Source organism: Tympanuchus pallidicinctus, unplaced genomic scaffold (assembly GCF_026119805.1).
Source record: "Tympanuchus pallidicinctus isolate F22 unplaced genomic scaffold, pur_lepc_1.0 scaffold5, whole genome shotgun sequence".
Taxonomy (NCBI): domain Eukaryota; kingdom Metazoa; phylum Chordata; class Aves; order Galliformes; family Phasianidae; genus Tympanuchus; species Tympanuchus pallidicinctus.
This window is the reverse complement of record NW_026294769.1, coordinates 17616466-17640878: the sequence shown is the minus strand read 5'-3', so window position 1 is coordinate 17640878 and position 24413 is coordinate 17616466. Positions and strand designations below refer to the sequence as shown.

The 24413-nt window shown below is 38.4% G+C and overlaps 1 protein-coding gene across 1 annotated transcript in view; it reads left to right on the top strand.

Moving 5' to 3' along the window:
* The window catches only part of LOC128091262 (uncharacterized), a 33298-nt gene that overhangs the window by 2604 nt on the left and 6281 nt on the right, over nucleotides 1-24413 (top strand). The window contains exons 4-13 of the mRNA XM_052704324.1: nucleotides 5535-5568; nucleotides 11465-11515; nucleotides 13309-13386; nucleotides 14844-14980; nucleotides 15521-15640; nucleotides 16133-16163; nucleotides 20766-20787; nucleotides 21396-21420; nucleotides 22039-22077; nucleotides 23067-23168. Of these exons, the coding sequence (XP_052560284.1) occupies nucleotides 5535-5568; nucleotides 11465-11515; nucleotides 13309-13386; nucleotides 14844-14980; nucleotides 15521-15640; nucleotides 16133-16163; nucleotides 20766-20787; nucleotides 21396-21420; nucleotides 22039-22077; nucleotides 23067-23168 (639 nt within the window). The remainder of the gene's footprint in view (nucleotides 1-5534; nucleotides 5569-11464; nucleotides 11516-13308; nucleotides 13387-14843; nucleotides 14981-15520; nucleotides 15641-16132; nucleotides 16164-20765; nucleotides 20788-21395; nucleotides 21421-22038; nucleotides 22078-23066; nucleotides 23169-24413) is intronic.

Below are 24413 nucleotides of genomic sequence, written 5' to 3'. Positions count from 1 at the left end.
TTCATGTCCTGTCCAGTGTTCTTGCTGATTCAAGAAGTTCTTTTGGTTTTGTGGTTGTTTCTTTTTATTTCTTAGCTAACCCTCATAGTGATCGAATTACTGCTGTTTCTCCTTTTTAAAGCCGAAAAATCAGTTCCAGTTCTCCCAGCATATCCACGTATTGCATTCCTTCTCTTCAATAAGAGTAAATCACTCTATCCTTGGCTACGTTCTTTTAAATTTGTTGAGCTAATGATGGCTATGAACTGATAGTGAGCAAGCATCAGACATGTTGGAAACTGGGTGATTATTAGGTGTTGAATGTCAGTGCTGGTATGGAGTCCTGGTACGTCACATGTCTACATTTCTGTAGGAATAAGTCTGCGAGGACACACTGTCATTGTTTTCAAGTAGTTTTAATGCCTTACTTTTAATTGTGAGATCGCAGAAGATCAAAATTCATTGAGATACCAAAAGAAGTCTTAATATCACCAAGCATGAGGCCACCATAAAAGTGCTAAGCTTAAGTTCTTTTTAAGACTACATATTGATAATGAATAGTGCTTTGTTTATATTCCTTAACCAGTTTGGTTTTTTTGCACTAACTTCTGTATTGATGAAGATGATGCTTCCTGTCCTTACGCAGGAGAATAAGCAGAGTACACACCTAATGCTGGTAATTCACAAGGCCTAAATCCTGTAAAAACTACCAGTGTAAAAAGATTGAAATTGGGATGGTTGCAATGCAAGGCTGTGTATATCTTACATTTTGAGTGTCTTACTACTTTTGTATAGTTGCATACTGACAGGCTTTGTGGTTTCATTGATGAACGAATATTGGTGGGGGGAGGATTAGAGTGGTATTCATGTATTTTTCATAAAGTTCTTAGCTCTTAGGAAGTTGGAATTAGCTTGTATTATGTATCTACTTTGAAAACAGTTGAACGTTTATTGTAAACTGGTTAGACAATACAGTTTTATGTAAGTTCAGTCGTATTTCTCATTGTACCAAGAGTAACAGGAATATTGTGCTAGAGAGGAAATTCTGGAGTGGAGTGTCTTTTTTTTTTTTTTTTTCTTTTTCTTTTTTCTCTCCTGTGTTTTGAGCAGTTCTTTGTATGGATGGTCCCAATAGAGTAAGCATTGCCTCTTCTATTAGCTGCATTTGGAGCACAGATGAAGATTCTCCTGATTATATCAAGGATTCCCACTTTCTGTCTTCCCATCCTATTTTGGGAGAGTAGGAACGCTCAAATTCAAGAGAAGAATCTGGATTCAGGACTTCGTGACCTCATTAGAAATGAGAAATTGTTAGGCTTTTTTCTTCACCATTTATGTATTCTTGACTCTGCTCTACCTTTTGCCACTGGTTGTCATGCATCAGAACTGTTGATTGAAAATACCCAACGTGTGGCAATTTACATATCCTTTGGCATGGTATTAAAATCAACTGTGCTTGGAAAAAGCATTTATTTTAATACTTGGGTTAGTAACACAGGTTTCAGATACTGGAAACTTGCCTTGACATTATGGTGTTTGTGAAGTGTATCAAGTGCTTAGTACACTGTGAACCTCTGTAGCTTATCTTCATGATTAAACTGTAGAACTTTTCCTACACAAAAAAATATGTTTGTGTCAACCTCACACTGCAAGCAATCCAGGAGACTCCTGCAGTCTATTGAAGATAACTTCCTGATCCAGGTATTGGATAGACCAGCCAGACGAGAAGTGTTCCTCAATCTGGTGCTTGCCAGGAGGAGATAGTGGAGGAGATTGTTAAAGAAGTTAAGATTGGAGACAGTTAATGCTGTAGCAATCATGCCTTGGTCAAGTTAGTGAGCTCTAGGAATATGAGCCTGGTCAAAAGCAAAGTGAAGACCCTGAACTTTGGGAACTTCAGGCTGATTAAGGAATTATTGGATGTGATCTCCTGGGAAGCTTGGGGGCAAAGGAGAGGAGCTGACAACTCTTTAAGGATGCCTTTCTGAGAGCACAAGAGCTCTTCAACCCCCACCACAGGAAATTGTGTGGAGGAGGAAGGAAACTGGTGTGCCTGAGTAAGGACTTACTGAAGGGAAAAGAAGGAACAGTACAGGCAGCAGAAGCAGGAATGGATGGCCTGTTTAGAATACAGGGATGAATCTGGGCACAGATGGAGCTATGCTCGGTGAGAGATATGAAAAAAAGGAATTTTATAGGTATATTGATCAAAAGAGACTGGCCGAGTGTACCCCCTTTGATAAATGAGAAGGAAGAAGTGGCTACAATGGATATAGAGAAGGCTCAAGTACTCAGTGACTTCTTCGCCTTGGTCTTAGCTGGCTGTCAGTCTTCCTGAGCCTATTGTGTTATTGTGTCCTCTGAACGAGTTTTGGGGGATGCAAAATCTGTCCCACTGTGAGAATGGAGCAAGTCTGAGACCATCGCATGAGCCTGGGTGTGTACACATCAGTGGGTCCAGATGTCATGCAGCCCAGGATCCCGAAGGAACTGGCTGATATGATTGCCAAGTTATTCTCCATCGTGCTTGAAAAATTGTGGCTCTCAGGCAAGGATCTCCATGACTGAGTAAAACAAAACATCACTCCCATTTTTAAGAAAGGGAGGAAGGAAGAGCTGGGGAAGTACAGGCTGATGAGCCTCACGTCTGTGCCTGGGAAGATCATGGGGCAGATCCTTTTGGAAGCTATGTGAAGGCATGTGTGAGACAAAGAGGAGATATGAGACAGCCAACATAATTTCAGCAAAGGCAGATCGTGCCCAACCAATCTCTGTAATGGAGCAAAAGGCATTGGTGGACAAAAGAAGAGCAACTGATGTTGTTTATCTGGACTTCTCCAAGGCCTATAATGTGAGCCTGTAATACCTCCTTATCTATCAGCTGGGGAGATAAGGATTTGAAGGCTGGATGAAGGTGGTGGATAAAGAATTGGTTGGCTGGTTGCAGCCAGTGGGTTATGGTCAATGGGTCTATATACAAGTGGAGACTGGTGATGAATGGAAGTCTTGGGATCAGTTTTCTTGAACGTATTTATCAGTGATGTAGGCAGTGGGATTGAGTGCACCCTCAGCAAGTTTGCAGATGACACCATACTGAGTGGTGCATTGGATGCAATAGAAGGGAGGAATGCCATGAAAGGGAACTGGACAGGCTTGAGAAGTGGGCACATGGGTATTTTCTGAGGTTCAACTTGGCCAAGTGTGTGATGTTGCACTTGGGTCAGAGCAGTTGCAGATATATGTGCAAACTGGGAGAAGAACTCATTGAATGCAATCCTTTGGAGAGGGACATGGGGAACCTGATGGGCAAAAAGCTTAACAGTGAGCCAGCTGTGTGCTCTTGCATCTGGGAAGGCCAAATGTTTCCTGGGCTGCATCAAAAGAGGAGTGACCAGCAGGGTGAGGGAATTGATTGTCCTCCTCTACTCTGCCCTCGTGAGGCTGCATCTGGAGTACTGTGTCCAGGCCTGGGGCCATCAGCACAAGAAAGGCATTTGTGCTGTTGGAGTGGGTCCACAGGAGGATGGTGAAGATGATCAGAGGGCTGGAGAATCTGTCCTGTGATGACAGGCTGAAGGAGCTGGGCTTGTTCAGCCTGGAGAAGAGGAAGATTTGGGACCTCGTTGTGTCTTTCCAGTACCTGAGAGGAGCTTATAAACAGGAGAGAGACCAGCTTTTAGTGAAAGGAAAGGGGGAAATGGCTTTAGACCAAAAGAGAGGAGATGTAGGTTAGGTGTTTGGGGGAACTTTGTTCAGAGGGCGGTGAGGCGCTGGCACAGCTGCCCAGAGAAGCTGTGGTGCCCCGTTCCTGAAGGCTCTAGGCCTGGTTGGATGGGGCCCTGGGCAGCTGAGCTGTGGGGGGCAGCCTGCCCATGGCATGGGGTGGGGAGGGTGGGCTTTGAGGGCCCTTCCAACCTAAGCCGTTCTGTTGAATAAATGGAGTTTCTGTTAATTCGCTGCTGACGTAGCTTATGTGATTTCAAGGGTGTATGTATTTAGGAAGAGTTAGATGATGTTTACATAATTAACAGCATGTGAAACAGTGTTTTGTTTGATAACCCTTGACCTTGGAATTTGTGGAGACTAATCTCAAAATGTGTCTAGGAGGTTGGAACAGCAGTTTTTGAGTTTTGACTTCTCATAGTTAGACACTTTGTTAAAAGTTACTCTAACTTTTTACAGTCTTAGCTCAAAAACAGTTGTTGCAATTTGCTTGTTACACAAGGACAGAGAAAAAGTTTCTCAATATGTGAGAATATTCACTCTCAAAACAGTTTTGTTGTTCTTTTTTTCTTTTGTTTTCCTCTTCCTTTATTTTTAAAGCACTCACTGGAGAAGTTCTGTTTTACTTGTTCCACAGTTTGAAACTGATGGGTCGCAACATTTTTAGTGTTAAAGCAATAATCTAAGTGCAGTTGAAATTGGTTGTCCAGAAGTGGTTAGGAAGAAACTTTCTTTCAACAGCAGCTCGCAGTTGCTAATATTTTTCAATGCTTCTCTGAAATGTCAGGTATTAACAGCTGTTTATTGTTAAATTGGTGTAGAATGACAAGTGGTTTATGCATAACAAAAGTACTTGTGGCAGTATAACTGGAAGGAAGACCCTGTGTTCCAAGCTTACAGGATCCTGCTGAGTTCATGCAGCACCACACACTCACTATCTGTGATGCTACTGGGGTGAAGTGACTTCCTTTTTTTCTCTATTTTGTTTTTAGCTACTGTGAAAGATCAACTGTTTAGCTTCTTGAAAGGAGACAAAACTGTTGTGTCAGTCTTGATTGTTATTGAGCTGTCACATTCACATGCAACATATCTTCCGTGGCACTGAGTACTGAAAATAGAGCACTGAACTCCATGAAGTGCTCGTGAGTAAACAACTGTCTTGCTGTGAATGATGACGCTTCTTTTCATTTTTTTTGGTGGCAAGTTTGTACATATTTGCTAAAAAGGTCTAAAAATAAGTCAGTATTGGTTTTAGCCACGTTTTAAAATGGAAATTTAAGTTACTCTTTTTCTCAGATGCTTCCAAAAAGTGATCTGTTCTGGATCCAGCTGATGAAAGCCACTTTTCCCGTTCTTCATGACAGAATAAAGTTTCAGGAGACTTGGCTATCCTGGAATTTTATACAAACCCACCCAATATGTTGGGAAAGCTGTTTTTTTGTTAGCTTGTTATTCTTTTCTGTGTGAGGTTTTTTCTTGTTGGAACTACAGTTTTTGGAACTTTAGGGGCTGCAGTCATGTGGAAACCAAAGTTTTGGTTTCTTACAATTCTGGTTGTAAGTTCTGGTATCTTACAATTCCATTAATACCAGGGCTTTCTTGAAATTTACCTTATGTTAACTGTAAGTATGCTTTTGCCAGTACTTCGAGCTTTTGCAGATAATCATAAAGGCTCATTTTTTCCTATTTGATAATGGAAACTTTGGCCTGTATTGTAATTTGTCTGCAAAGGCTTTGCTTAAGAAGTACGGGATTTTTCCTTCAAACGGCGCAGCACATTAATTTCTTTTTCTTATTTTATTTTGGGATGACTTGCATCTTCATTACTAAAGAAAGAAGAAGCACTGAGATTCAAGACTGTCTATTGTAAGTATAATGCTTTTATCTTTCCAGCTTTTTAGTGTAGATACTACTTGGGGGGTTTAATATTTGTTGCTCTTCCGGTAGTTTGTATATCTGCATTTGTCATATCTGTACACCTGTAACTATGGTTCTCTTTATATGCTGAACATTTTTTGAGGTATTTGTCTAATGAACTGTTGAGTTAATAAATACTTACCAGTACGACGCCTTCCTTAATTTTGCCTTTCCACTTCTAAGTACCTATATATCTGTTTAATGGAGGAATAGGTAGGCCATATCTTAGTTTCTTACCTTCCCAAGCTAAACTGTCTTCTGCTTGTTGTCAGCTTCGTGCTCTCATTGCTAAGCTTCAGGCAGTATGCTAAGAATCTATACAAGTAGGCTAACACAGCACTGCTGCAGATGCTGCTTTGCCTGTGCTGAACTTGCCTAGCTGCATCACAGGAATGTTATGCCTTTCTTCATTGTAGTGTGGACTGGAGTAGCAAAGACCCACTCAGTGTAAACTGAGTTGTTGGGGAATGTTGTTCCATAAAATGAGAATATGGATCCAGACTGACATGTGCCAAGAAAATGAGAGTAAATGGTAAAAGGACTCAAAATCTGGGATATGACTTGCTTCAATATGGTGTGCTATAAAAGCATGGATGCACAAGATTTTTAAAGTACCACAAGCAGAGAACACTGGCATATATGGAAGTAGTGAATAAAAACTATTGTGAAGATTATGAACTGGAATGGATGTACAGCCATCACAAGAAACAAGCCTTTCATTTCTAGTTCATCTTTTTAGCATGTTCTCCTAAGAAACTAGGCTTACAGAAACACGTTTTGGCTTTGATGTCTGTTCTCCAGTATCTTTTGAACCAGATTAGTCAGAATGGCTTCTGAGTACGTATCTGCACAGAACAATGTGATGTCAGCCCTTCACTGACAGAAGCGCTGCTGGCTGAGCTCACCTCTTACTGCACTCTGAAGAATCAGCACAGGAGGAAGATCCAGTGAAAGCACTGATCAGAGTCTATTTTCTAAGACCCTGGCCTCTGTTACCTGCACTGGTGGTTTCGGGCTGAAAACAGAATGTTTGTGCAAGGCACATCATTCAAGTGTGTGAACAGCTCTGAGATGTTCTGCATCAGTACACATGAGATCAGCATGCAGTGCTCCTCTTAGAAATGCTACTTGACAAATTCTGCAAGAGTTCTGAAGATGCACGTGTCTATGCAGTGTCCCAAGGGGTTTTCAGCGGTGTAGAATTTTATTGATATCTCAGTAACAACAGATTTTTTTGGCCATGGGTGGAATATTTTTAGAGGAAGATGAGTTTCTATACCATGCTTTGGATTTCGTACTGGAAAAGATCATTAAGAATGGTACTGATGATGAATGTAATCTTGTAAGCTTGATTGCTGAATAGTTTCCGTTTCAAGAATGTAAAGTCTTGTTTTAGAGAAGTAATGCAAAAGATGCATAGTATGAAAACTGAAACTTGTTTAAGAGGACAGAAGAAAGTGTGATAGCAAGACAGCAGGAAGAGTGGTGGGATGCAGGTGTCTGTCAGAAAGACCTACGCTTCTGGAAAATGATACTGCTTAATCTACTGTAGGCTCAGCATTTCATGAAGGTTCAAGGTAAGAACATATGGTCGTTTCAGCCACAGCATCTCCCGACGTATCATACGTTAAAGATTTTCAGCTGAGATATATCTTCGGAAATGGGTAAGTCCCTGATTGTTAAGGAGAGTAATCTTCATATGCAACTTGAGGAAACCAACTGGAGCTAACTTTTGGAGTAGTCACAGCATCACAGGATGCCACAAGGCAGAAACTTTACAAGGTGCGCTTTGTTTAATCCAGAAAATCCCGAACCACAGTAAACCATGTTGAAGCAATAAGCATCTTTTTACTTCTAATGTGGAATGAATATACATAGTATTGATGTCTCCTGTATTCTTTGTCTGTCTTGACCTGCACTTCAGCGAAGACCTGCACGTGGGAAGCCAGCTCTGTAAGCTCTTGTTACAGTTGTCTTGTCCAGAGAAGGCCGAAAGTTATCCTGCTGAAGTTACTGAAGTTGCTGAAGTTATTTGTCTTAGGGGTGCACATGGTTTTCTATTTGCTTCTATTTAGTTGGTTTTTTTTGTTTTTTTGGGGGGGGGGTTGGGGATGGGGTGGGAAGGGGTGAATTACAGAGCTGTTAATTTAAGGCAGATACTTAAACTCTTCAACAAGTATATTACCTGTTACATTTTACCTTGAGAGTCTGTAGCTCCTGGAAATCCATGGATGTGCTCTGAGATATAAGAATAAAGTCTGAATATGGTTGACTTTTTTTTATTTTAAATAGCTGATGAATTCTACAGTTTGCAGACACACAGTGAGAATGAATAAATTGTAGACAGAGCATTTGTGGATTACTTAGTGATGGGCATGGATATTCTTAACACCTATTATGTAAAGTATAAGTCCGTTTTCATTTTAGGATATAATTTCCTGGGATGCTCTTATTGCTGTTGTGTGCTGTTCTAGTGAGTATTGTCAAATACTCCAGTGAGAATGAGACATGACAGCATGCTCACAGTGGAGTTTCAGGAACCAGGAGCAAAAATGTATGGATGTTGTCAGAGTGAAGGATGAGTTTTCTTGGAAATCGCTTGGGACAGAACCTGATGGGTATCTGAAATGTGCACTGTCTGAAGAACGAGTACTTGAGAATATGAAGTTTGACGTTGAAAATGTTTTACATTATCATCAGCAATGTCTTCTTTGCAGCAGAATTAATAATAAATTCCTTTCTCAGTGGGGAGAACAACGCCAATGCAGCAATCATTCATAAACTAAAATGCCAATTTCCCACAATTGTTTGGATGCTGAGTTTTTCAAGCAGCAGTGAGTGTGACAAACCCGGCTGTTTAACTGCACAATCTAGTTGCCTTTAAAGTCAGGCCAGGAAATAAGTCTGTTTACAGATGGCTGTGTTTGGAGGAGTGCTGCTTTCCGTAAGAACGACTTGTGGATACGGTTCAAGTTTCCACATGGCAAAACCATCAACAAGTTAGTTTTATGGTAGGCAAAAGTGGGTATCTGGTTGTTTTTGTTTCTCAACCAATTTGGAAGAGAGGATCTAAATAGATGATGTGGGAAAAGATGATACTGAAGTTCTAGGACTTTCTTGAGCTTTGATTTAACTTAGAAAGTATATGAATTTTGGTCATGTGGTTTCTTTGCACAGTGGTCGTTCTTTCAGCTGTAGTTGAGGCAGTTTCATCCGTGTGTTCAGGGATCAGGAAGGGAGGAGATTGAGCATTTCTTTCCTATGTTCTTTTGGCCAAAGAAGGAATAAATTTGGAAAACTGTTGTAGCTTTGACTGAATAGATTGTGCGCTTCACCTCTTGTGTTGAAAAATCTATCTACTCTGCTGAGTTCAGTACATTGCTGTTCTGGAGTAACTGAATTGGTGATATCTGACAGTCAGTGCAAGTGTATGTGCATTACAAATACAGGTATACGTATAGGAGGAGGAGGAAAACAAATATGTTAAGAACAGTGTCACTGAATATTAGAAGGAGAGGGATTTTGGTTTTGTTAGTATAGATTGCAAATATCTGGAAAATATTCCATACTAAATAAAATTGCTATTCAGAAGGGATTTCCTGAGGCTATCTCATCTTATTTCCTGCTTGAATTAGGTCTGCTGCCAAAGTTAATCATGCCTTCCTTATCAAAGAGGTGAAGGTCTTCAAGGACAGTCTGCCACCTCCATTTAATCAATCTGGAGCTGTTGCCCTGTCTTAAATAACTTTCATCCTAACGAAGTAAACCTGTGCCTCCTAAGTAGCAATCTGTTTTCTCTTTGTTATACTTTTGCCACCTCTTGAAAAGGTTTGACTAGTCTTTGTAACTGCTGCTTGAGTACTGACGCAATTAAATCTCCTCTTAACCTCTACTTTACCAGAGTAAACAATTCCAGTTGCCTGTACAGACCCTCAGAAGGGGCTTTACCTTGTTTGCAGAGAATTGCTTTTGGCTGGTGTTCAACTTGCGTCTGTCAATACCATCAGGTTCTTAGTAACTGTGCAGCTGCTCAGCTTGTGCTCGTAAGTGGCATTCGTTCAGCTGTAGAACTCTTCAGTTCTTATGTTACTTAAAGTTTCTTTAATAATCAGTGTTCCCAAAGTCCTGCTCAACTAAAGCCTTGACATCAGTTGTATTCCTGCGTTGTCTCTGAGTTTGCTGATGGTGTTCTGTGCATCAGTCAGGTTACTGATGAAGAGGTTAATTGCAATGGACACTGTTTGCTGAACACCAGTAAGGGTCTGGGTTGCTACTCATACCTCATTAAGTGCGGAAGTGCAGCTGATTTTTCCAGCTCATTTATCAGTCTGATAGGCTATAAGTGAAAATACTACTGCTCTGGTTTTGAGATACTTAAGAAATACAATTTAACATTATTAGTAGTCTAATTACAAGGCCATGGGGCTCATAAATGTCAAACTTAAGTTCTAGCATGCAAAACTAGCATCAGTGCGTGGGAGAGTGTCTTACTGGGTAATAACTTCTGTTGAGCTGTTAGCAGAGACTGTGGTAGCTATCTGCAAATGTTTGAGAACAAGGAAAGACAAAAAACACTCTGGGTATCTTTGGTGGTAGTAGGAGTTGTAAGCGGGTTGTTGTTGTGTTACTTAAGCTTGAACTGTATGTGTAAACTTAACCTTGTTGCAGCAAACTAAAATAGAAGAATAGTTTTCTGCAGGTGTGTGTTGGTGTTATTTAGCTTTTGACCATGTTGTCATGGCGTGCTGGACCCGAAATCCAACTCAGGCTGTACACAGCCTAACAAAACAGCTCTGGAATTAAGTAGTTTTCATACTTGCAAAGAATCTGGAGAGCCTCTTTGGTTTATACTACCATGATCTTCAAAGCTTTTTACTGAAAAAGCTGGGTAACTTACGTCCGTCTTGATTTCTCACAATTACTTATACCCCTCCCTTATGTTAATAGTTGTTTGCAGAATATTTGCAGCTTTGATCTGATTTACAGTTCTGGTATGTATTTCTTCACTGCTGATCTTGTGCAGAAGGAGGAAGTCTGTGCTATATGCAGCATACAGTATTTGCTATGAGCGTGGAAAATCTCTTCAAAAATAAGAATTGCATGAACAAATGAGTAGTCTAATTTTTCAAGTTTTTAAGCTAAATGTAACACAGATTTGTATGATCTGAATTGTATGATCTGCATGTCAGTTTTCATTTAATCTTGGTTGTAACGATTTCCAAAATGCTGAGAGCATCATTGAAGCTCACTTGGGTATGTCTGTGTGTATGGATTTAAGGATGAATGGAGCAAGGGAGAGAAGTTCCCAATGAAGGGGTCATGTTTAAAAAAAGCTTGTTCAAACATTCACTCTGAAATTGGTTAAAAATATGTACAGATGCCTGTGTAAAAGTACTGTTCTTGTCATGCAATTTAATGACTTGGGACTATCTAGACTCTAAATATTTAGGTGTGAGTTTGTCTGTCAGGCACCTATTCTGCTGGATCTGCTTTCATGCAGAAAACCGAATAGCTAAAATAAATAATTAGATGGTATGCAAAGCAATTAAAAAAATAAAAATAAAAATGAAGTAATGGGATACACTGTGTTTTTTCTGGTATTTATCCATGTGTTTGGTATACTGTATAAGTAAGGAAGGTGAGCAGAAAAGAAGACTTTTTCATATTTGGGAAAGTTAAGTTACAGAAGGAAAGTGCACCAAGATGAAATACCATTGTAAACTTAGCCTTTATTAAACAGGCATAGTGAAGATAACTGTTCAGGTTGTTAACATGGTTGGATGATCTATTATGTACTTATGAGCATTTGAGAAGAATTGGTCTGACTGTCAAACTGTCATCTTAGGTCCTCCAGCTCCCTTCCGAACTACGATGAGCTATGAAACGCAGAGACCAGGTATCTGAATGTAAATGAGCTAACCTCCTTTTTAAATACAACTTTGGGCATCATTAAAATAAAGCCATCAAAGCGTTTGTTAATTGATTTCTTAAGAAGTAATGCAAGTTACCAAATGTTTCTCTTGTGCACTGGTTATTTTATTTAAGAAAAGTTCTTAGGTGTGTATTTTCAGTGAAATGATTCAATACCTGAGGCATCATAGTTTTTTTTTCTTCTTGATTATCTAATATCTTTTTAGATCATGAAGTTTTCAACTGAGCATTCTGTAGCATGCTTGTATATACAAATACAGTACAGTGAAAGTTTAACAGAAGCATGTAAAACAAGATGCATGTCCAAATAAATAAATAAAACTAAGAAGGCCTGTAAAGTTTTGGAAGATTTGGCCTCACTATCCTGTGGCAGGAGTTGTCCTGTCAGGTATCTTCTACCACATTTAAGTTACAACAGATAATGGGTATATATTAAGTGCTGGCATTTTGTGAAGTATTTTTTTAATATATGCAGCCCTGACATTTGGCTTGGTGGCGGCAAAAACGTATTCCTGGTGGAATGAACATAAAGAGCAAACATGGAGTTCACTGTCCTGATAATGTTCTTCTCTGAATGTAACCTGGTGTCCTAGAAGGACAAGAAACGGAAACACATTGTTTAGTGCTTGGACTTCCAACTTCTGTTTGCTTGGATTTGAAGAAACTGTCAGTTGTTATGACTCTTCTTAGGAAATGTAGTAGGTTGAAATACACTTAAAATCACAGAATCGTAGAATTGTTCAGGTTGGAAGAGACCTTCAAGATCAAGTCCAACTGCAATCTAACGATACTACCCTAAGCAACCCTCTGCTAAATGATGCCTCTGAGCACCATGTGCAAATGGATTTTAAGCACATTCGGGGATGGTGACTCAGCCATCTCACTGGGGGTGTATGTATTACTTGTAAGTAATTAGGAAGATAACTTCTAGTTCTGCACATTTTTATCAGATGTAGAAACAGATATTTTAACACTTGAGCATACTCTTTTATAATAGCCAATACTTTGAACACATTTATTGTCTCACTGAGTTTGTTTTACAGATAGGTGTAGCTGGTGCTCTGAGTTGACCAGGGATACTTTAAACGTGTTCTAGGACAGTTAAGGATAAAACCAAGTAAATAAAACCCAGTGAGGAGTGAGAGACACCCCTGACTGAAAGAATTCTAGTTAATGCTCAGGAGCATAACAAACATGATTGTGCAGCTTCTGGTCTGCCCAGAGAATGCAGGGAGTTTCAATTAGTGCCATGTTAGTGAATTTATGTCTCTTTATTAGATTTAAGGCAATATGAGTATCGAACTCCAGATTCCAAACAAGTAATATAGAGAGTGCAATATGATCATTAGAGTTTTAGCAGAAATGAGAGGCAGGCAAATTGGTTTGCTTGTTTTTTTAATTCTTTCTTTTAATATTGACTGACATGGTCTGGGACAGGCTATGAATGTGAACTTGAGAGTGTTTTGTCAGTAAGTTGGATTCTGCTAGATGATCTTTTTTTGTTTCTTTGGATCTCTTGAAGTCATTAATTTCTTATGTGTAAAAATGCTATTGAAAGTGCGGTGCTGGAGTCTTCTTGTGAGTGATAGAGATCCTATCCATTTCTTTTTCACATTTCAGAGTGAAAATTAGCTTTGTTTCTCATAAGTTTCAATTAGAAACTCCTGTAAAATCATAGAAATTGGATGTAAGCTGTCTAATGCACTTGTTCATTTTACTGTAATATTTATTTGTGTATTATTTTTTTTTTTACCTTAGTGAAGAGAGGACTCACAAAGGACATTACGTGTCTGAAGGATTTTATTAATGATCCCAAAAGAGAAGAACCTCTAGTTGGTATGTTGTTTTTTTGTTTTCTGAATGCTATATCTTTGTATTGCATGTGTTTTGAAATCTGAGGTGGTATGTTGATACTGTTTCATTATGTAATTGTTGTTGGGTAATTAATGAGAAATATCTTATACATTATGCCTTCTAAAGTTTAACTTGTTACACAACCATTGTAAAAGTCACCTCTTCTATGCACCTTGCTAGTTAGATAATTACTTCCTGAAGGAACCATCTCAGTAAGGATGCTTTTTGCAGAAAACAAAAAGACTGAGATTGGAAGGACCATCTGGAGGTCATCTTGCCCAACTCCCTTGTTCAAGCACCAAGCAGGATGATTAAGACTGTATCTAGGTAGCTTTAGAATATCTGCTAGGTGGTGGAGACTCTGCAACTTCTGTTGATAACCAGTCGTTCTCACGGTGAATTCATCTCCTGTGCTTCAGTTTTAACCCATTGCGTCTTGTTCTGTCACTGGGCACCACTGATAAGAGCCTGTATTTATCTTCTTTGCACCTTCCCTTCGTGTATGCTTGTATGCATCGAGGTTCCTTTCTTCTCTATTCCAAGCTGAACACTTCCAGCTCTCTTAGCCTTTCCTCCTGAAAAGTATTTATGTTCCTTCATCATTTTTGTGGCCCTTTGCAGAAATCTTTCAAGTTTGTCCCTCTCACTTGTTCTGAGAAGCCAGGAATTTTCCACATGCAGCATTATCAGTGCTTAGTGGACACACCTGTCCTGCTGCCTTCACCTGCCTGTCGCTCCTTATGCAGCACAAGTTTATAAGTAAACTTTTTAATGCTAGTTATAAGCATCACATCTAGGGAGTTTTGAGTGTTTCTAAGATGCAGTCTGTCTTTCAGTGACTAGGAACAAAATTAAGAATCAACAGGAGAGAAAATGGATTTGCTTAAAAAAAAAAAAAAAAAAAATTATCTAACAAAGGACTTGATTTTATGAAGGGATTATTGTTATTTCTGGATATGTTTTGTGCTACTCAAACGTTACAATTTGCTACTCAAATTCTATTTGATTGAGTAATTGAAATTGATTTGTTTTTAATACAGAACTTGATATGGTATTTCCTGTCTTTGTTTTTTGTTTGACTGACTGATATGTCTCCATTAATTATCTCATATGGCTGTATTGAAGGAAATGTGGTTTTTTTGTTGCTTAAAAATATCCTGGCAGGAGAGTAGCTATATTTTTGTTTTACTGAGTTTGCAAATCTTCCAAAGAAGTTTTTTTTTTTTTTTTTTCCCTCCTGAATAAAACATTGTAAAGAAAAGAATTTAATTTATGTGGGTAGCAAGCCTGACCTTTGTGATCTTGAAGTAGCATTGAAATTCTGAAAATGGAATACTCTTCTTTATTAATTTTGGCTTCTAGTGAGCATCTTTGAAAAAAATACTTCTGTTTATAATATCTATTTTAAATATAGATGTTCGTAATTCTTGCTTTTACAGGCTTAGAACATGTGGTTGAAATCAGATTTGAAGGAAGAAGAGAGCCGCATTATGAATGCAAGCTGTGTGGGTTTAATACAGAGATGGCGCCCATGATAGAACATCTTAGTGGATATAAACACAGAAGAGCATACATAGTAAGTAATTTTGATCACAAGATAGGAAAAAAAAGATAATTTTTTTCCTCTGAATACCTACATCAAGTTTGAAGTGTAACCTCCCCCATTTGATGTCACTAATAATTGCTTGACTGAGTATTGATGGGTCACACCAACAGGAATAGCTATAAGGCTGTGAACTACTGAAAATGTGATCCAGAGGTGCATGTCTGCATCTTCTTGAACTCTGTTCTTAAGAGTTTTAATCTCATTTGAGATCAGGTTCTCAGTCCTTGGTTCTCTCTCATTTTTCAGCATGCCCATGGTATTGTTGGATATTGTACAGAGCACACTACCTTTCAATTGCAAACTTCATGTAGTATCCAAATTGTGTTGTGAAGACAGCCTGTACATTTTCAACATTAACGTTTAAATGATTGTGTTATGGAGGAGAAACTACCTCCTCATATTCAAAACTACGTTTACCAGTCCTTAGAAGCTTGTCCAAGAAATGAAATGTGCCTGTTTTTTAATATATGAATTTTGACGTTGCTCATTTAAAACTGTTTTTGCCAACAGTCTAAAGAATTTCCAGACAAAATGAAGAGAAAGGCAACAGATGTAAAAGAATGCAAAGTCTCATTTCTGAAAAGAATAGCAGGAGAGCTAGAGAAGACTGAAGGATTAAAAATGTATAAGGTAACTGGAAGTAAATGTTAAATATCCAATAATGTATTTTTAACCAGTGCATTTATGTTTGACCTAGGAAGCTTTAAAAGTACTGCTGACAAATCATGTTAAATTCTTGTGTGTGACTAGAAAGTGCAGTGCTAAGTAGAATCAAGATGTAAGCTAAAGTCACCCTAAAACATGTGGGGAAAGGAACAACAGTCTTGAAATTCCTGTGAAAAAAATGAAGCTGTTGAAGAAGTTAATTTCCTTTTAGTTAGAAAATGTCCAGCTGGAGATTTTAATGCTTTACTTCAGTGATTCTTAACTAACACAATTTAACTTTCTCAAATGTTTGGGAATTTTCTCTCAAATTTAATTTGTACTGGTTATATATAATTTGTAAAACTGTGCTAGGACGAATAAAACTACTTATTCTGTCTCTACAGACTGTTGCAATAGGGACTATTGTAATGAACTCTTACAAGAAAAATCTAATATAAAACTATGTCTGCTTTCTAGATTGAAGGTTACATAAGACCAAGTACCTCACGTAAGTTTATGTATTATTTGAATATAATATATTTGACAGCCAAAACCAGCTTAGTTTGAATTACTGCTTGAACTTGAAGGGTTTGACTGTTTTAAAACATTAAAATTGCAAGTAATAGCACAAAATGTTTTCTTTTCAAAGATTTTTCCAGTTTTTGTAAATTTGAAATGAAGAGACTTTTTTAGCTGCCTGGTTCTGGAGGTATTTAAGATAACTACAGTAGTTTTATAATCAAGAAAAGTCAAGAAGTATAGAAATATGGTTTTAGATGGATTTCTTTGAAAAAGCTGATAAAACCTTTTCCACCAAGTTTCAATCATCAAAATGCATACAAATCAGTGCTGAATTGCTGCTAAAGGCAGAAGTTATCTTTTTTTAGCAAATTTATTTGAATGAGCAATGGAAATAAAACCTTCCAGCATAAAAGCAGCATCCTCCTTCTATGCAGTATATTTGAGTTGTATCGTTTTCCAACGTGAAGAGGTGTGTGTACTTGCTACCTTTTGACCCTAGAACTACTGGCAGTAGGTTTATTGAAATTGGTGCAGATTGCTTGGTCAGCAGTGTATGTCAGTTTGAATCCTGCCTGTAGTGCCTACCACAGTGATGATTTATTTCAATTGGTCACTGATGGCTTTTGTGTCTTGTACCTACTTATGTTGGTCTACCAAACAAAGTAGCAGAGACCTTTTTGAAGCTTTGTCTCTTTTGTGAAGGAGATGGAATGTGATCCGTTAGCCTGGTCCTGTAATTCTCAGTTCGGAGTAAACTTTATGAATGAGTTCTAAAACCTCCAGAACTATTTGTGTATTCTGACCACAGTCTGAACTGTTGGTCAGAATCTTGCTATAGAGGTTTTTAGCAAGTTCGGCGCTGTACCTTGCTCTTCATAAATCTGAATGGATGTTGTTAACATTTTTTCCTTGTATGGGAATCTTCTGGAAACTGCTGCCGATTTTTTTTTTTTCTTTTTTTTTTTTTCTCTATAATATAGAAGGTGTAATACTGACAGTTCATCTTCTAGAAGAATGTAAAATATTTTAAGTATTTCAGAGAAATGATGATCCAGATTGCTAGTAAGTGAAGGACAAAACAACTGATAATCAACTTTCAGGTAGGCAGCGTTGTATAGTGTTAACATGAGGAAAGTTGTATGGACATGATAGTATTTGATTTCAGAGCTTACTGACTTCTATAGGACGTCTATAGGAAAGACGTATTCAAGTATTCACTCAGGATATTAAAAAAAAAAAATAATCCATGCAGTTCCACAGGCTATGAAGAGCTGGAAGGAACAGACAAGAGTGTTGTGATGTTCAGCTTTAACTAGGTAGTAAGCACAGCAGCACAACATCAAGTTTATTCCAAAATAAAAACGCTACTTATTTAGAAGGAATTCATGCTTACTGGCTTAACAACTGTGTGGGCTTAAGGTAGATCATATTTTTAGAGAATGACTTTCATCTTCAGAGCTCCCTTCTGTCAGCAAGAATGAGTTTGAGGATGTAATTAAGAAACACTATCTGGGTAAGAGACAAAACAGATATTAACGTGTAAGTTTTGGCTACTGCCAAAATCACATGCAAAACCAACATGATTATGTATCTTTATATGCATTTGAGAAGCTTTGGAGGGATTGATTTGTTGCTTTCCTCAAAGGAAAAATTAAAACATTTCTTTGTTCTCTAAAGAAAGGCCATCTGTACCTTATGAAGATAATTCCAGTAATCACTTACTCACAGAAGAGAACTAATGAACTTGAAAGTCCTATGGCGTTCTTATGAAGTGTGGGAATCTGTATAAATACAATGTGATAGTACAGCATATGAATTTCTAGTCTAATTTAGTTTCTGAATTCTGTTTGCATCAATATTTTCTGTTCTAAAAGCTACTTTAATGCTACTACAGAATGCAGCTGGAAACTAAAAGCAGTTCCAAAGATTGTAGCTAAAGCGTGGAAGAGTGACCAGTAGGTTGGGGGAGGTGACTCTTCTCTCTTAGGACCCTACCTGGAGTACTGTGTCCAGTTCTGGAGCTCCCAACACAAGAAGGGCATGGAGTTGTTGGAGCAGGTCCAGAGGAGGGTCATGAAGATGATCAGAGGACTGGAGCACCTCCCCTATGAGGACAGGCTCAGAGAACTAGGGCTCTTCAGCTTTGAGAAGAGAAGGCTCCAAGGAGACCTTATAGTGGCCTTTCAGTACCTGAAGGGAGTCTACAGGAAAGCTGGGAAGGGACTTCTTATGAGGGCAGGTAGTGACAGAACAAAGGGAAGTATTTTTAAGCTGGAGAGGATAGATTAAGACTGGATATCAGGATGAAGTTCTTTACTGTGAGTGAGGGTGGTGAGAGACTGGAGCAAGTTGCTTGGTGAGGTTGTGAATTCCTCCTTGGAAGCATTGAAGGCCAGGCTGGATGGGGCTCTGAGCAACCTGGCCCAGTGGGAGGTGTCCCTGCCTATAGCAGGGGAGTTGGAACTAGATAACTTAAAGGTCCCTTCAAACCCAAGCCCTCCTATGATTATATAACTTAAAATCCTTAGGGGAATGGGGACCAAGATCCTGGTCTCTGGGAGAACTGCCTTCATCATCTTCAGAAAACTGGTAGCCAGTATTCCTTGAGAGGCTGCCATGAAAAAGAAACCCAACAGAAATAATAAGTCTTCGGAGAGAACTCTCAAAGAGCAGAAATGATCCATTCTGCTGTGCAAGAATATGGACAGGTATAGCAGGTGGCTAGTGAGTTTGAAGAGAGAAAGGCCAACTAATCTTCAGTGCTTAAAAGGAAACATACAGACTTGAGGGCAGGCTGCCAACAAGAAATACACAGGCATTGCAGATGTATTTGAGGTGGAGTTAAGAAGACTTGTTGGTGAAGGTCAAAAGAAAGGCTTCTGTGTGACAGCAGCAAAAGATCTGACCCATTGAAGACCAGAGCAAATAACGTAGTGATAAAGGACACAGAAAGTACTGAAATACTTGTTGCTTTCTTCACTTTCAGCTTTACTGAATAAAGGTCTGCTTTCAGGATGTTGTATGTAGTTGTGGAGTCACAGTAGAGGAGAATTAGTTTAGGGACTGGCAAATCAAGCATGTTGCAAATACATAGGAAAAAATGGAATAAGTCTGGTGTTGGGGGAACCCTCTCTTGGAGTCTTTGAAAGGTCATGATCAGAAGAATTCCTTGGTGACCTGGAAAAAGCCAGGTGTACTTTTCTTGAAAAGTGAGGCATGTGGCTACAGGATTGACCGGACCTTATAAAAATCATAGGACAAGTCCTTATATATGTCATTAATTGGTGTGTAAAAGTCAAGATGATGACTGAGAACAAACTGTAGATTTACTAAGGAGAAACTGGGCTTGACCAACTTGATTGCCTTTTGCAATGACATGGGCTGGCTCTGTAGACATGGAAGGCTGGATGTTGTTTTAACTTCAGGAAAGCTTTCAATGCAGTCTCACTTAGTATGGTCGTAGCCAGACTGAGGAGATACCATCATTATACAGGTTGGGTAAAAGGTAGCTGAGGAAAACGTTTAGATTCAAAAAACAGTTGTGAGTGGTTTTAGGTGTGCTGGCTGGTTTGCTAGTGGCATTCCTGAGTGGCTGATCTTGGTGCCAGCACTGCTTAACGTCTTCATTAACAATCTGGATAATGGAATATAATACAACATTGTCAAATTTGCAGATTACATCAAACTTTGGAAGAATGCTTAGTATGTGATAAAACAAAGTTGCCATTGAGAGGGATCTTGGGAAGCTAGACAAATGGGGTGTCAGAAACCTCCTGAATTCTGGCAAAAGTAAATATGAATTCTTACATCTGTAAGATGTAAGAAAATATGTAAGTAAATATGAATTCTTACATTACACCCTGCTGGATACAAACTGGACACTATTTGTATAGGGAACAAATTTTAAGAACCTACAGATTTTTATGTACAACAATGCAAGCATGTATCATCAATGTTCTCTGGATGTAATGAAGGCTGACTGCCTGGACTGCATTAGGAAGAGTGTAGCCAGCAGGTTGAGGGAATTGGATCCTTTCCAACCTGAGCTTTTGTATGATTCTGTGGTTCTACCTGCAGAGATCCCTCCCATCCTGTTTCTGTGATTGTTTCTTCATTGGATGTCTTCTTTAAAATGTTGGCAATCTTTTTTTCTCCTGACATGCAGAAAACTCTGGGACGTACAGTGCAAATTCTTGTTGCAACTTTTCAGTATTTGTTTAACATCAGGTGATAGAAAAAAACAGAAATGAATCTTTCAGCATCATACTGTAGGGACAAATATGTCATTTGTCCTGAGAATCAGCACTTGCCCAGTTGCTTGCCTGGAACACATTAAGAAGTGCTAAGTTTTGTATGATGCAGTAACTGATTCTCTGAAGCACATCTACTGTCTTAAAGATAATCTTGTTTTACTGAGCTTTCCCTCCTTTCTAATTAATACAGACTGTACTGGCCAGAGAGATTATTGGGCCTTTAAAAGACTGCCATTACTTCAGAGCCAGTTACAGATTGATTTGAGTAATGTTTCTATTGCGGTAATATGGTGGAAACTCTACAATGGTGCTAATTATTCTTCTTAATTTTCTAGCCCCATCAAAGAAGAAAGCAAGGTGAGATTATAACTTCTGTAGGGGAATCAAAAGAGATTTCTTTATGAGATCACTTTACTTGTTAAGTACATCTTTTCTGTAACAAATATCACGTACAGGGAATATGTATTGCCTTTCCATTGTGCTTCATTTTGTGTAAATTGTTGCTTTCTCCTGGGAGGAAAACACCTGAAATAAAATGTGATATTCAGTTTCTGTGTAGCAGTGATTTTTTAGATGTTACATGGCTTATGCAATTCAATAGCAGTCTGATGTACCTCTGCACGAAGACTGCAATTCAAATGTCAGGCTGTTACCGCTGTATTTGGGATGCCATTGCCTAAGCTGTAGAAAAGGCACCTATGTTCATATATGAAGGAAAAGTTTCCATTACTTCAGTCACCTCCTTTAGCTGATCAGTAGAGTTCATCAGTGCAATTGTTGTTTTTTGAGAGTCAGAGTAAAGACCTTTAAGAAATACAGTATTTTAGATACAGAAAAATGTATCCTGTATTGTTGAGTTATATACATTTGGAAATCGAAATATTTGATCCTAGACACAAAAGTAAACCTGACATTTTAGTAATCTTTTAAATGTGTCTTAGTATTTCTCTTTCTTTCTTTTTAAGGTGGGATGATGATCATAAGCATGAGGTATGTAGAAGTAATAATTCTGCAAATGTCTTAACAGTTTCTTATGTTCGCTTTGCTTTTTTTTTTTCTTCCTGAAAACAACTGCTTTTGGGCTTCATTTCCCATTTTATTGATACTATTACAGAAACAAAGTAACTGACCTAGTGACTAGAGTTTTATGTTCACCACACCACCAGGGAAATTAATACTGTACATCAGGGTATTGACCCATGTAGTTCATATGATTTCTGTTCGGAATCCCTGAGTCTGAGACCCAGCATCTGCAGGCCAAGTGCCCCGAGTTATGATGCATTCTCCACTGTTTTGCCCCTCTTCAGATCAGAGATGTTCTATTCTGGAGGTTTGGTTTAAATCTGAAAATACATATAAAGATTTATTGTCCTTTTTTTCTAATTCAATTCTAATTCAAAAGTGAAATTCTAAATGATCTCTGTATCTGACTTGAGGAGCTCTGTGCTATTTAGAGTTTAATGTTTACAGCTGCAACATAAAAATGCTGTCTTTCATTTGTGTTGACTTTTGTTGTTGGATGAAAGATTAAACAGTCTTGTTTTGTACAGGAAGGTGTTACAAGCACTGTGTGTTCATTCTTTTGATTTTTCTTCCCCAATCCCACAGAATGATCCTTTTTGGAAACAAAAAGCTTTAGAGTTCTTGGTACGTATGCCAAATAATTGTGATAAGGATTTGGTAAGTCTTAGTAGTTGTGGAGTTTCTCCTGTGTGAAACATTGAATATTGTAACGGAGCCATTGATTACTGCTCAAATTTATTTGACTCCAACGTTAATTTCTAAGGTACTTTTTCATGGACTTTGCTTTTTGAAAAGCTCAGAACATGCTGGCTTCAGCGTGAATGGTCTCACTAGTCACTGAACCATTCTTTTCTTTGTTGAGGAGCCACCCTAACAAGCAGCTTTAGCATCACTGATGTTGCTCAAGTGCTGTGGTTTGCCCATGCCTGCTAGGGTTATTGATAAACTGAGTGATAGGAGCCAGTCTGGTCCTGCTGTCTGTGATGCTGTGACTGCTGCTGCTGTAGAACTAGATAACCAAGTGAAACTGGAAGATCTAGAGCAGTGTTGTAGCTGTTGGAGTGGAGCAGTTCTGCCTGTTCAGTTGCTGTTGTAATTTTCTGCAATCATTTATATATTCATACACTTAATTATTGTGATTTAATATTAAAAAGACAGATACACATAACTTTTCTTTATATAGTTATATCAGTGTCTTTTAAAACTCTGTATCCCCAAAATATACGTTGGAAAATTATGGTAGAAACTTTCATCTTTTTGTTACCAAAATGGCAGAATCAGGCATTGATGAAGTATCTGAACTTTACTTTTTATTCAAGTTTTGACGAGGTGCATAAATTTAACGCTTAGGTCTGCAACAGAATGTTCATCATTGTCAGTATGGGATTGCTACAGACATCAAGGGTTATGTTTTGCCTCTTATTAGGACATAATTATATTTACAGTTAGGTGTATTTTCAAATACATGTTGTGTATGTGTATTATGTATTTCTTATGTGTACGTTAGTGATCTAACCTTGGTTATATCAAAATGAAAGTATAATTGATCCGTTTGTATACATGACACTGAAGTGTCCCAATGAGGTAGCAATTCTTGCTGTGTTTCTCAACAGGAGACTTTTCACATCACCTCAGACTCAGAAGCAACACGTGTTGTTCGTGTTACACAGGAACTCACAGAAGCTTTGAAGTCCTTTTGTGAAAAGAAAGCAGTGGTAAGTGACTTCATCTTGACCAGAGTTGTAGTGATGTTACCAGTGGGAGGCAAGAAGTGGGAACTAATTATGTTAACGCCCTGCCAAACTGCCACAGTTCAGAATAGGCCAACCCTCCTCATTTAAATATTTTAAAATTATTTTACAATTTTGAAGAATCAAATTCATTAATTGCTTGGCACTGCTTCTCTTAGTTCTTCATTGTGTTCCATCTGTTTTCCTTCCATTTTGCATGTGTTTCCTGCCCAGATTTATGCTCCATTTTACATCATGATGTCTGGTTGTCATCCTTACTTTACATTCAGTCCCTTGCTTGGTAGCTTTTCTTCTGTGATTAATCAGGCATTTAACTGTTACCCAAATGTGTCACTTTTTCTTTCATGAGAGTTTGGGTAAATGTTTTACTGGTAACTCTGCTCCCACTTGAGATCTTTAATCTCCTAAGATGAAGGTAAGTGAGATGTTCTGCCATTTTTTGGATGTGCTTACAAATCTTGACAACTTCTTTGCGTGAAAACTGAATACTCACACAGAAAAAAGAGTGTGAAGATTGACCAGAATCTGTACAAAAATGACTATCCACCTCTGACAGCTACTGATCCATAAAATTTAGTATGTGTTTTTCTGAAAGAAATTTCAGAATGGATTCTTAAGCATTAACAATATGCTCCATATCAGCTGAGTGATGGTAACTCTTTACACTTTTGTCTCCAACATATGTCAGTATCTTTTGGAGATCTACACTTTCAAATTGTCATGCATTTGCTGCTCACTAAAAAAAACAACAGGTCAGAAGTCTGCTTACTTGCTAGGCTACATCAGCTTGAAGGTTACCATTTCCAATTTCCTGCTGGGAGATGAGCAGTTGATTCGTATAGGAAAAATATTTCTTGCTGTTCCTGTTATGGGATTTACTGTAAAGTACAAAATGGACAAGTTTAAAGACCTTTCTCATTTAAAATACAGCCTGGACTATTTTGAAAACAACAAACAAAGCAAGAAAGTGCCCTGTCTGGATTCTTTTGAAATTGTATGAAGCCTGAGAATTGTGTTGGCATTGAAAATACGTGAGGACTGTGAAAAACATTTGCAAAGAGGAAGGGGCTGGAGACTGGGGCTGAAACCAGCTTAAGTTAACAGTATCTGACCTGTATCTTTGCAGTATTCTGTTTTTCTGTTTCCTATATATGCCACATTGGCATGTGAGTAAAATGCAGTTCTCATGAGCTGGTTAAAAATTGTCAT